This window comes from Netta rufina, assembly GCF_964035555.1.
Source record: "Netta rufina genome assembly, chromosome: 20".
NCBI classification, from domain to species: domain Eukaryota; kingdom Metazoa; phylum Chordata; class Aves; order Anseriformes; family Anatidae; genus Netta; species Netta rufina.
In genome coordinates, this window is record NC_140144.1 from 8,941,462 (window position 1) to 8,954,215 (window position 12,754).

A 12,754-nucleotide genomic window follows, 5' to 3' on the forward strand; every position below is an offset into this window, starting at 1 on the left:
ATGGCCGCGCCGGCGTCGCCCCGCTCCAAGATGGCGGCGGGGCGGCCCCGCCCCTTGGCGGCCGAGCGGGGCTGTGGTGGTGGCGGCGGCGGTGGCGGCGCCCGGTGTCGCCGGTGTCCTTGTGGCGGACGGGGGGGCGGCGGAGCCATGCTGGCCTTCGTGGCCAGGGCGGCGGTGAGTGGGGGCTGAGAGGGAGGCAGCGGGGCCGAGAGGGGACAAGGAGGGGGCGGTGGAGCGGGGCTGGGCAGGGGGCGCTCAGGGAAGGGGTCGGGGGGGGCTCAGCCCTGTGGGGTTGGCGTTGAGGGAACCCTAAAACCGTGAGGGGGCAAAATTTTGGGGGAGGGGGGTGGAGAGCTGTGTGCACCAGCACCGGGAGCCCCCCAGGGACCCCAACACCCCCCCGTCCCCATGTCCCTGCTGAGGGGGAGGCAGCCCCCCAATAGGGCAGAGCTGGCCACGAACCCCCCCCAGACCCCACAGACCCCATAGGGAGGCGGTGGGGACCGCTACGGGACGGCTTCGCGCCCCAAACCGCCTCGTCGGGGTGCGACAGGGCTCCGCTGGCTCCTTCCAAGGAAAAAGACAAACCCCCTGCCACCACAAACCCTGCTGCAACCCGACACAGCCCCAGGTGGGTTCCCCAGCCCCTTGGCAGGCTGTGGGACAGGGCAGCAGCCCAAGGAACGGGGCTGGGCATGGCCATACACCCCGCACCCCGCTGGTGTCCGCTTTCCTTGGCACTCGTGAGGAAAAAATCGGGGCTCTGCGCTGTCCCTGCCGCCTCCTCTGCTCAGCTCTGCTCCTCCTGCCGAGTGGTTTGACCTCGAAGCAAAGGGCGTAAAAGAGGAAAGATGCAAATCCCCCTCCCCGTGGCTTTTGGCGTGTGTTCTCGGCTTGGTTTGGGATTCTGCTGGTCACCCCAGGGGAAAGCTGAAGCTCTGTGCTTGGGATCATCAACCTTCATCTTCGCTACGTTAAAGGCTGCTCGTCTGCCCCGCAGCTGCTCAGGCAGACACAGAGATGGGGTAACAGTCCTGGCGACAGCTCAGTTCTGTTGGTGCCCTGCTTTGGAGACAGCTTTTCACTTTTGTTTTTTTAAGGGTTGATGGCCCAAGAGCTCCCCACAGCCTTGCAATAACGATCAGATGTGCGTGGGGGCGAGGGCAGTAGGACACCACCTTCAGCCCCCAGCAAACCTGCTCCTGTCTCCCACTAATTCCCCTACTGAGGCAGTCACTGACCCGTTCCCATCTGACACCCTCAGCCACCTTTACTTGAGCAAAGCACCAAATCCCCCGTCCCCCACAGAAGTCCTTCCCATGCAGTGACACCCCCTGGTGCCACCTGCTTCCAGGACAGAATTTGGGATCCCTCCTGGACAGAAATCTTCTGCTTTCTCTCCCCCTGGCCGCTGCCGTTTGACTGCAGGCAGCCTCTAAGCGAGAAGCCCTGCTGTGTGCTGAGGGCGAAGCATGCCCAGCACCCTGCCTTCTGCCATGGCTGGGGGCCCAGGACTATCGATCGAAGAGAAATCAGCAGGCACCCAACAGGGAGCGTGGGGCTGATGGTCAGGAGCAGAGGGAGGGCTTCCCGGAGAGCTGCCTTCGCGGCGCTGGCTGCAATCGGACGGTCCGATCACCCCCGGATTAGCTCCTGCTCTCCCAGGCCTGCCTCTGGCCTTTAGCCCTCTGATCACAGCAGTCATGTGGCAATTTGCTAATGAGGTGACGCCCTGCCCGGGCAGCACATTGTCAGGGGGAAGAGGAAACCAAGACAGGCCAAGGGAGAGCTTTACGATCATTTCTATCCTCCCAGCCATGGATAGGAAGCAGAAGCAAGCAGAGAAGGTACGGTATGCCCACGCTGCCGTGATTAACCCCCTTCGTTTCTTCCCAGCCCCTCTCCTTTCACGCTTCAGTAATTCCCCTTTCTCTGGTTCTTAACATTCTTTCCCCAAATCTTGACCCCGTAGTTCTTAGCAGGCCCTACAAGGAGCACGGAGCGTTTTCTCTGCGGGCTCAGCCCTGCCCGGCAGGCTCTGGCACCTCGCAGATTCAGCTTTCTTCTTCTCTGTGCTTACCTCCTGGGAGGTGGGGGCTGGCGGCCACCTCTTTTCTTACCGCTTGGGAAAGCAAAGGGCGCGTTCTCCCTGGCTGTGCATCCTCAGGCCAAGTCACAGCCCTGTAGAAGAGCATCTGGTGCGGGGCTTTTGCTCCCTGTGCGATCTGTGCAGCCTGGTGGCATCAGCCACGGTTTCCCAAACAGCTCGCTCTGAGCCCTCTCCAAATACTCCTATAATTTGGCCAGTTCCACAATGGCACCAGTGGATAGAGGTTCTAATAAGCAGCGTCCTCCACGAACTGGGAGGTTCACCAGCACATCCCAGCCAGTCCTCCCCGACCCTCACTGGTGATAAAACCATCCCTGGCCAAAGCTGGGGCAGAAGGAGCTGATCGTGCCTCAGCTTTGACTCGCCTTGACTGCATTCTGCCTCCTCAAAGCGTAAAGGGCTGTTTGATTTGGCACGAGGGCATCTTACCGTGGTGTTGTGCATCCTAAGAAGCAATGAAACAGTTTCTGGCTAAGAGGAAATATCTTCCACGATTTACCTTGTTCCCGCTTAGCATGGGATGGAAAGGTTTGACGTTGTCAAACACAGCTGAGACAGCGGGAGATGTTTCATTATCCTGGCAGTGTTTCCTCTACTGAGATGAGAATCGGGATCTCGGGAGTTCAAGCAGAGATCCTTGGGAGATCCTACAACCATCTAGAGCCTAGAGATAGCAGGAGCATGCAGCCAGCAGCCCTGAACCTTGCAGTAGCGCTTCGTGCGCTCTGCTCCCATGCTGAGACCTTCGATTAGGGATGGAAACCCCCAGATCCAGGTTTTTTGCTACCTCACGGACATCGGGGGGGAGCTTTTGTCTCGACATTTGCTCTGTGCTTTACAGGCCAGGCCTTACGGCCTGCTGAAGCCGACGGCTTTAGGCAAGATCCCGGGCAGGTTCCTGCTTCATCAAGAAGCGCTGCCCCACCTCCCCGTGCCGCCGCTGCAGCAGACGCTGGACCGCTACCTGCAGATGCTGCAGCCCATCATCAGCGAGGAGGAGCTGAACCACACGCAGGAGCTGGTGGCCGAGTTCCGCAAGCCGGGAGGCGTCGGGGAGAGGCTGCAGAAAGGCCTGGAGAGGAGAGCCAAGAAAACAGAGAACTGGGTAGGTCAGGACTTTGGCCTCTGGGCTCTGATTAGGGAGGGAGGGTGTGCTGAACAACTCTCCCACGTGCTGGCTGCAGCCCCTGGGATCTGTGTTTTTATTGCATCATCTTCATCAGCAGCCTGCTGCTGGCCTCCCTGAGCTGTGCAAGTTCACCAGGATCTGGGTGAGCAGAGATTACAAAACAGGGAGTCCCTGGCCTCGTTTGCAGTCACTAAATCCCTTCACCTGTTAGCATCACGCAGCTGCCCTAAGAAGTTGAAGGGAATTCTCTGCTCAATCCCTATCAACCGTACCATAAGCAAAGCACAAACCCCAAACGCTGCCTGCCAAGTGTGGGGCAGAGCTGGGGGCAGCGTGCTGAGAGCATTCAGCTGGGCTCCAGACAACCAGATGCTGCAGCTGCATATTTGCCTTTCTCCATCCCAGCTCTCTGACTGGTGGCTGAAGACGGCTTACCTGGAGTACCGCCTGCCAGTCGTGGTGCACTCCAGCCCCGGCGTGGTCTTACCTAAGCAGGATTTCCTGGATCGACAAGGGCAGCTCAGGTAGAGTCCCTTTTCTGCCTTCCCCTGGGCTTCAGATGGGACGAGCTACCTCCACCGGGCAGGGAGGAGGGTGTTTGGGCTGACTGGGAAAGGGAGTAATGAGCACGCGATCACCTAATTTGATAGCCTGTCCGTGCTGTGCTGTACGGATAAGGAAGGCTGTAAGGAAAATCCTGGTTGCACCAGGCTGAATATCTCACTAAGAAGAGAGGCCGGTGGCTCAGGCACTGAGCTGAGACTCGACACCTAAGTTTTGGTCTTTGCTGTAGCACAAATCGTCACTGCATGATGGCCAACACCTCCTCACAGGGGATACACCTGACACACTAAAGCCGAGAAGGCACTCGGGTTGTGTGTGCAGGAGGCACGAAAATTGGCCCAGGTGTGTGAGGGAGACCAAACAAACATCTCTGGAACGTGCTAGTTCTCAGGGATGGGGGAGGCTGCTGTCATTCAGACCGTTCCTGCAGGGCACTGTCCCCTATTTTGTCATTTCACCTGTGGATTTATGGTTTGGAAAATCAACAGTCTCCAGCCTCTCTCCATCCCCAGCTCTCTTACAATCAAACCCTGCTTTTTGTCTGGCTCCTGTCTGCCAGCGAGCAGCGTCCCGCAGCCAGCCCCAGCCCGCTGCTGCCCACACACGCAGCCAATTCCCTCTCTCATTCCTGCACCAGCCTCTGAGTCCTCTCCTCTCTCTCTTGTGGGATCCCTTTAATTTTTAACCACCTCCACGTGTGTGTTTCAAACTCCATCTGCGATTGCCCTCTGCACTGACCTTTACACAGCAATACCTTTCCCACCGTTACACATCCCCACAGCTCCCCACAGACCAGAAGCAGCAGCCAGGGGAGCAGCGAGGCTGAGAACAAACCCTCCCCTGCCTTCCACACACCTCAACACACCTCACCGGGGGCGCAGAGGGGGAGCCTTGCAAGCTCACTGCAAGATTACACAAACATCTTTGAAAACTCTTGCTCATATTCACTCACGTTATCTACATAGGAGGTAGGATTTGGAGTACTACGGGTGCTCCAAGCAGCAGAATGGAGCAGCTGTGTGATAAGGTGGGCTCCCACGTCAAATACAGTTCAAAAGTGTTTGCACAGTTTGTGACTGCATAAAGAAGCTCGACAGCATGGCTTGAGGCTAGAGCTTCAGGTATCAGAAGGCAAGGTTAGAAAGTATTCTTCAATCCTCAGTCAGGCAACGCTGCTGGCTGACAGTAAGTCACCTAACAAACCTTTCCCCCATCTCCCACTGAAGCCCTAACTCTGCTCCCAGGCTCTTTGCTCTCTGGAACGGAACAGAGGCTGTCCCACTTCTGTTTCCAAGCGGTTTTACTTCTTCATTTTCTTCTCAGCATCTTCCTGAAGTAACTCCAAGTAATTTTTCATTGAAAACTACTTTTGTGGAGATGTGCTTTATTTGTTTAACAGCCCCGAGCTTCTCGGCCTGCCTGCCTTTCATCTTTATGAGGGATGGAGAGGCTGAGCAAAGCTGTGACACTGCCTGCAAACGCCAAATGCTCCTACCACGTGGAAGCCTTTGAAGCTCAGCTGAGTGCAACCTCTTGTCACAGTGACCTCTGGCCTCCTTCCTCCCGTGCTTGGGTGGCAGCTCCCAGGCTGGAGCGGGCCCATCTGTCGCTCCCAGGCTAAGCAGTTTGATGTGGCTCGTCCCAGCCTCCCTCCCTGCTGGGAGCTGACATTTGCAGTGTTTATGTTGATCCTGGTAAACACAGCGCCGAAGCGTCGGCGTGCAGCATACCTGCATTTGGTACAGCCCCTTGGGTGCCAGAGGAATGCTCTTAGGGTTGCATCAGCAGCAGAAACGCGCAGCGGGCAGGAACTAAATCGGCAGCGATGAGTCTTGGATCCAGAGATAGTGCTGGGGCTGAACTTGAAACTCACAGCTGGCTCCCGGCCAGGGAGAGGCACAAGTCTCCTTTTCTCAGCACTGCCATGACTCTGAACTACAGAGCGACAAAAATCAAAAAACATCGTAGAAAATGCGTCTGTGAGAGGGCCAGTTATGCCTCCAGACTATGCCCTTTCTTTAAAGTCGTCCAGAATTCCCTGACAATGTAGTCACATAAAAAGAAGTGCCACATGGTTGGACTATGCAGCAATCTCAAACTAAAACCCCACAGTGGCTGCATCAGCGAAGCAGAGCTGGACACAACAAGGGCTTGGCAGAAAAGCTGCATTTCCTACAGAGCAGAGAGCAGCTCTGCTGCTCCTCATCAGCTAACCCCCCAGCCCCAGCTACTCCGTGTTTGAATCTCAACTTGTTGCATTTGTTATTTTGCCAGGTTTGCTGCCAAGCTGATCGAGGGCATCCTGGACTTCAAGACCATGATTGACAAGTGAGTTAGCAACCTTCCTGACTTCTTGCACGTTCCTCGCTGTCACAGAGAGGCTGAGTCTAGTCAATTAATCTCCTTTTTAAAGAGAAAGCTGAAAGAAAACAGCACATATTTGAAAAGAGATATTGTAATCAGCATTGCTGCTTACTGCCAAGGTCACCACTGCTGGAGAAGAGCAACTTTTCTTTCCTTTCTTCATGATCTTTGTTTACCTTAACACTCTCACTGGCACGCATGCACGCTTGGAGGGATCGAGCCTGACAGTCTTGTGGAGTTGCATACTTGAGTTTGCCCACAGAACAAGTCATAGCTCAGGCAGCAAGAATTTCTCTCTCTCTCCTTTTGGGTTTCTGGCGTTCCTCATCTTCCAGCTGGCTTTGGAGAGACTCGTTCCTCCCTGCCCCCTCTCTTTGGAGCACCAACAAATCTCCAGCACACGTACATGATTTATGTTCCCGAAATAGCATCTGCTAACACGCTGCCAACACCACACCTTTACAGCCAAATTCAGACAGGGCTCGGGGCCAACCACGGGCAGGGCAGTTGGAGGATGACTGAGGCCCAGGCAGGTTCACAAAGTCATAGCAGATCGGGCACCCACCACCCTAGATTATAGCTGAAAACCTGTTTTGTGCCATTTTACTGGAAAGCAGACATCTCCCAGCAAAACGTGCCCTGGATTCTTCTCTGCAGGCAGCACGGTGTGTGCTAAGCCACGTGGGAGGCCCGCAGATCTATTTCTCTGGTGCTGTAGAGGGGGACGGTGTTTTTCCCCTTCACAAAAGGCCAGCAAACAGACACTTTCTGTGGTTCCTGTTAAAAAGTTAGTAGGAACGGGGAAGGATGGCCCTTTTGTGCCACCAGCACCCCTGTTTAGGTCTTGCTGGAGGGAGATAGAGCGGCTGCAGGGCTGATCCTGGGCCTGGTTCGTGGGGGAGCGCAGGCCTTCTCACTGCTGTTTTCTCTCCCCGTCATTCCTTACCTTGCTGTGCCTCCAGTGAGACCCTCCCAGTGGAGTACATGGGTGGGAAGCCCCTCTGCATGAACCAGTACTACCAGATCCTCTCATCCTGCCGCATTCCCGGGCCCAAGCGGGACTCCATTGTCAACTACGCCAAAGGCAAGAAGCAGTCCAGGCACATCACGGTGGTTCACAACTTCCAGGTACGGCAGCTCTTGGGCTTTCAGGGTCTGTTTGAATGCACGTGTCCCTCTCAGCAAGCTGTGCTGCTCGAGGAAAGCAAACAGAAAGTCTCTGCCCGCAGGGTTTGCCTCACCAGGGATGCATTCCAACTTCCTTTATCCTCTTTGGCCTTAGCTGGACAACAGCTGGGATCGCCCCGTGTGAGCAAGGGATGAGGCAGAAAAAAAAAGCTCTCTTCTTTTTTTTCTTGTCCCTGCAATTCCCATCTCACAGCCCAGACTTATGAGATTGGGTCTCAGATTGGAAATTGGTAACAAATTCTACCAGGGTGGGCGAGTCTGGGAACTGGGAATTCCTCAGGTGTTTTGGCCCTCATTACCGTGGTTTCTGAGCTTCTGAAAACCTGGGCTGTATTTATGACCTGCAAGGGAATTTGGACTCGAGTCTCTCAATTCTGAACATCCTTCAAACGTCTGCTTACAAGCTGCATTCTTAGGTCAGCTCTTACCTCCTCAGAGCTGCTGCTCCCTGTTCCTGCAGGTAGATTTCTTTCATTTATTATATCTTTGTCTGCTCTTTCCTTCAGTTCTTTGAGCTGGATGTTTACAACAGTGACGGAAGTCCCCTTACCACCGACCAGCTCTTTATTCAGCTGGAGAAGATCTGGAACACCTCCCTCCAAACAAACAAAGAGCCCATCGGGATCCTCACCACCAACCACCGAAACAGCTGGGCAAAAGCTTACAACAACCTTCTGAAAGGTCTGTGCAGCCCCCGGTGTGCAAGAGCTCCCACACACCACAGATGTTTGAATGCCAGCTTCACCGCTGTGCTCTGCTCAATTCTTTCCTTCGGAAAGCTTTTGAAGCTTGGTCTGGGCAGATATGTGAATTTTCCACCCCCAAAGAAGAAATGTAATTTCATTGCGAAGTGTTGCTGTATCTGTTTTAGAAGGTACGCACCTGAAGTCTGAAGTTTGGTGCGTTAAACCTGAAATCCTCAAGTTTGTTGCCTCGCAAATGGGTGAGATAAAAGAACCATGAAAATACGAGGCTGAATGCAGCGTGCTTGCACCTGTAGCAACACAACTGCCTATAACTTTAGGAAGTCATTAACCCCACAATGACAAATACTGCATTACAGCCCAATGGGGATCCATCCTTCAAACTTCCTCTTTCAAATTCCAATCTCTGTCCAGTTAAAATGCAAATATTTCAGCTCCCCCTTCTTACTTGCTGTTCCTCTTCTCTCCCAGATAAGACCAACAAGGAATCCGTGCGTACGATTGAGAAGAGCATCTGCACTGTCTGCCTCGATGCCCCAATGCCGCGGGTGTCCGAGGACATCTACAAGAGCCGTGTGGCCGCTCAGATGCTGCACGGGGGAGGCAGCCGCTGGAACAGCGGGAACCGATGGTTCGACAAAACCCTTCAAGTAAGTGCTGATGCTCTGAAGATTTTGAAGACGTGGGTCTGACAGAGGTGGTTTTTTCCTGAGATTATAAGGGCCCAAAAAGATCCAGAAACTTTTGCAGGAAAGTTTCTCTAATGCCAGAGTGCAAAAATAGGAGAGACAAGGTAGGGAAGCTGGCAGCGTGCAATCCTTTGGTTTCCCTTGCTGTCACCACACACACTCGTTCCTGCTTCAGGGACTTCTCATTCCTTTCGCTGCCTCTGCCCACGCTTACTCACTGTAGCTATTCTTTGTGTTCCTTGTAAATCAATTTTCTGCCTGCGGTGAACAATGCCTCATCTGCTTGGAGGCAGCCCAAACATAGGGAGGTCTGTTTCTTGTATTTTCCCTAGGCTTGTCACTTTTCCCGTTTCAGCAGAAGCTGCCCAGGGTTGTGGAGTTTATTTTATTTATTTTTTTTGGTTGTGGTGTTGTTCTCTTTCGTTGTTTTTTTCTTCCAAGCATCAGCTGCCATCCCACAGCATCCCTCTGTTCTCTTCTCCATTCAGTCTTGTCGAGAGCCTTCAAGAGCAGCTGTTACTCAAGCTTCTTTTAGTTGATCCGTCTTGGCTCACAGATTGTCGCAGTGGTGCTTTAAAAGATTCTCATCTCTGCTGAACTCTTTGTGTTTTCGGTTATTTTATTCCTATTTGGCACTCTCCATCGATGGGATAGAGCTTAAATGTTTCAGCTAATTGAAAAGTGAGGCTAAGTCAGCACACGGTGATATTATTCCTGTATTATGTGTGCATCTAAATAAATCAAATCCATTGAACCACGCTGTAGTGCCAGGGCACTGAGCACACCAATAAAGCTATCAGGCACACTCTTTTCTCCAGTTAACTTTGTAAAACTGTAACAGTGCTCTCAGATCCTTCTAGACCTGCTCAGAGACTTCTAATGCTAAACGAGACCTTTGTGTTACCTTTCAAGCATGCAGGAAAAGGATAGTTGTCCATTCTGGCATGGAGCATTGAGATACTCAGAGCTCTCTCCGGGTAGCTCCTGCTTCACGTACTGGCTGTCCATCCTCAGCACTCTCCTTTGTTCTCTCTCACAGTTCATCATTGCTGAAGACGGCTCCTGTGGTCTCGTATACGAGCACGCTCCCTCAGAAGGCCCACCCATCGTTGCTCTTCTGGATCACATCGTGGAGTACACGTGAGTCCTGCCTTCTCTGCTTTTCCTCAGCTTTGGAAATGGGTTTTAAGCCACCTGCTTCCCCAAGAACATGCCACTTCCTTGCTCACCAAGAACTTTTTCTAGAAGAAGGGTAACGCTATGCTATGCAGTTAGAGTAGTTCTTGCATTTACGATGAGAATTGAGTGTCCATTCTTAGGGAACTCTATGGTTCAGAGTTAGCAGCAATTCTGCCTGAGAGAGGTGTTCCTTTTGGGCAGAAGACACAGAAGAGACTTTGCTCTTGCCCTTCAGAAAACATTGCAATGTTGCTGTGAAGTATATTTCAGCATGTGACAAGTGTCACGAAGTGCCAGGGCTGATTTCTTCTGGATTTCTGCACAGGTTCTACTGTGCTTAGCTGAACTTCGCATCAAAAGACTGGTTAAAAGTAATCATTTCTTTGAGCAGGAAGAAACCTGAACTGGTGAGATCACCGATGATTCCTCTGCCAATGCCCAGGAAGCTGCGGTTTAACATCACTCCAGAAATCAAGAATGACATAGAGAAGGCAAAGCAGAACCTCAACATGTACGTATAAAGCACTCACAAGTCTGCACTCCGGTGACTCAGAGTAACTCACACCCCCATTTGAAACATGTCAGCCTTCCCCTGCTGCAACCAGGGGTGTTTCCAAGTAACTTCTTGGGTCAGCAGCATCGAACCTAGCTGAAAAGCACACTAAAGCCACCTGCCAAGAGGAAACTCAAAGGTGCTGAAAAAAGGCAATTGCTTATCCATCCCACTTACTGAGAAAGAGCAAGGCTTTAGCGGATCCAGCTAGGGTTACTAGATACATACAAAGACATAAGCCCATCAACTCAGTGCAGATTTTTAGCAGCAGCCAAAAAAAAGCTCATCTCCATGATGCTGTTTAAATGGCTCTCTGTATGATGGAGCTGTGGGTCCCTGTGCAAATCAGGTCCAAGTACTGTTCTCTCTCAGCTTCGCGAAAGCCAAGTCATACCTTTACGTTACAAAAACAAGCTAAAGGTGAAGGAACACTTCCTCTTTCTTTCCTTGCAGAATGGTCGAAGACCTGGATGTCAAAGTCATGGTCTTTCATCAGTTTGGGAAAACCTTCCCCAAGTCAGAAAAGATAAGTCCTGATGCTTTCATCCAGCTGGCCTTGCAGCTAGCATACTACAGGTAAGCCCACTAACAGAAAGCTTTTCAACCTCTTCACCTTCAGACTCAAATATATGAGCTTGATAAAGGTGTCACAAACAAGTCTCTAGCAGGCTGACCTGGTCTAGTGGAAGGCGTCCCTGCCCAGGGCAGGGGGATTGGAATTAAGACGATCTTTAAGGTCCCTTCCAGCCCAAGCTGTTCTGTAATTCTCTTTCTTCTCCCTCTCCCAGGATGTACGGCCACGCCTGTGCCACATACGAGAGTGCATCGCTAAGGATGTTCCGTCTGGGCCGCACAGACACCATCCGCTCCACTTCTGTCGACTCTCTTAAGTTTGTGCAATCCATGGACGACCCCAACAAATCGGTGAGGATCTCAAAGAAGTGGAGCGAGAGGACTCCACTGCAGAAAATAAGGAAAGCCACTCATTGGGCTAACTCTGTCAACTGGTTTCAGCTAAGCAGAACTGCACCCGATAGGAAGGTTAAGCTGAAACACAGCTTGGAGTATGTAATTGCACACCTTGGGTTTCATTTGGCTGTCCTGTCACGTGTTGTTGCCCTAGCTTTCAATACATCTGAAGTTATCTAATCCTACCGAAAAGAAGTCCCTCCCTTCTAGAAGTCTCCTTAGCCACTCGCATTAAGTTCTACTGCTGATGGATGGAGAACTCCATTCAGAGCGATGTTAACACAGCCAAACAAAATAATTTAAAGGTTAACATTAGTTTAACTTAGATACACAAGGCAGAAATGCCTCCATCCAACAGGAACAGCCAAAATGAGGTTACCCGTTCTGGGCAAAAACTTACAGCCAGCTCTGTGTGTTCTCCTCAGGACCAGGAGAAAGCAGACTTGCTGAGGAGAGCTACCCAGGCCCACAGGGAGTACACGGATATGGTAAGTGATCTCTGCAACTATGGGGTTTTAACCAGTAAACGAGGGTTCTGGTTAAAGATGAGACCTAAAGAGCATTATCTCTATGGCACAGCAACGTGGCCACTAGTGCTGTTGCACAGAGCTAACTCTGATCTGACAGGGCTCTAGGGCACTGCCTGAACGCCTTCTCTCTAGCTAGCAGTGCAACTGCCCCTTGTGACAGGAAGAAAAATCAAATATCAAAATAGCTTCGGTCTTCACTGTCATTGTAGCTAATAAATGTGACAGCTGCATGAGGCCCCCTTAAACCACAAGCACAAAGGCAGGAACTGTAAGGTTGGTTCCGATGGGGTGTTTCATTGTCAGGCGTTTGCAACAAGACTGACTGTTGCTCCTAAAGGCAATACCCAGCTGTAGACTTGACAGATATTTAGAAATGTTCCCCCTGTCCCCCCAAAGTTGATAGCGTTGCTCACTTTGATGCTAGACAAGCTCTCACCTACTCTTCCTTCAATACAGGCAATAAGAGGGAACGCAATTGACCGCCACCTCTTAGGTTTGAAGCTTCAAGCTATTGAAGACCTGGTGAGCATGCCTGAGCTGTTCATGGACACAGCATATGCCGTTGCAATGCACTTCAATCTCTCAACCAGCCAGGTAGGCCTCATTTGAGCAGCGATGGAAGCGCGCTCTTCATTGTCTTTCTTCTCCACATTTCTCCCTCGTCCCTTTCTATTAGAAACTAATCTCCACTTGAGCATAGAAGTTTAAGCCTGCTACCAATCCCATCGAGCTGCAGCTCTGATCTTATTGCTGCCACAGTTCCCCTCAACCCTGT

At 52.0% G+C, this 12,754-nt stretch overlaps 1 protein-coding gene across 2 annotated transcripts in view; it reads left to right on the plus strand.

Moving 5' to 3' along the window:
* The window catches only part of CRAT (carnitine O-acetyltransferase), a gene marked incomplete at its 5' end in the record, with an annotated part of 15,973 nt that continues 3,219 nt past the window's right edge, over nucleotides 1-12,754 (plus strand). The window contains 13 exons of one of the 2 annotated variants that reach the window (XM_084299268.1): nucleotides 1-174; nucleotides 2,952-3,215; nucleotides 3,645-3,763; nucleotides 6,078-6,131; nucleotides 7,130-7,295; nucleotides 7,862-8,036; nucleotides 8,531-8,709; nucleotides 9,788-9,888; nucleotides 10,319-10,438; nucleotides 10,934-11,056; nucleotides 11,269-11,404; nucleotides 11,875-11,937; nucleotides 12,436-12,573. In XM_084299268.1, the coding sequence (XP_084155394.1) occupies nucleotides 1-174; nucleotides 2,952-3,215; nucleotides 3,645-3,763; nucleotides 6,078-6,131; nucleotides 7,130-7,295; nucleotides 7,862-8,036; nucleotides 8,531-8,709; nucleotides 9,788-9,888; nucleotides 10,319-10,438; nucleotides 10,934-11,056; nucleotides 11,269-11,404; nucleotides 11,875-11,937; nucleotides 12,436-12,573 (1,812 nt within the window). Of the gene's footprint in view, nucleotides 175-1,749; nucleotides 1,848-2,951; nucleotides 3,216-3,644; nucleotides 3,764-6,077; nucleotides 6,132-7,129; nucleotides 7,296-7,861; nucleotides 8,037-8,530; nucleotides 8,710-9,787; nucleotides 9,889-10,318; nucleotides 10,439-10,933; nucleotides 11,057-11,268; nucleotides 11,405-11,874; nucleotides 11,938-12,435; nucleotides 12,574-12,754 lie in introns of those variants that run through there. The other variant, XM_084299269.1, reaches the window with a different exon arrangement.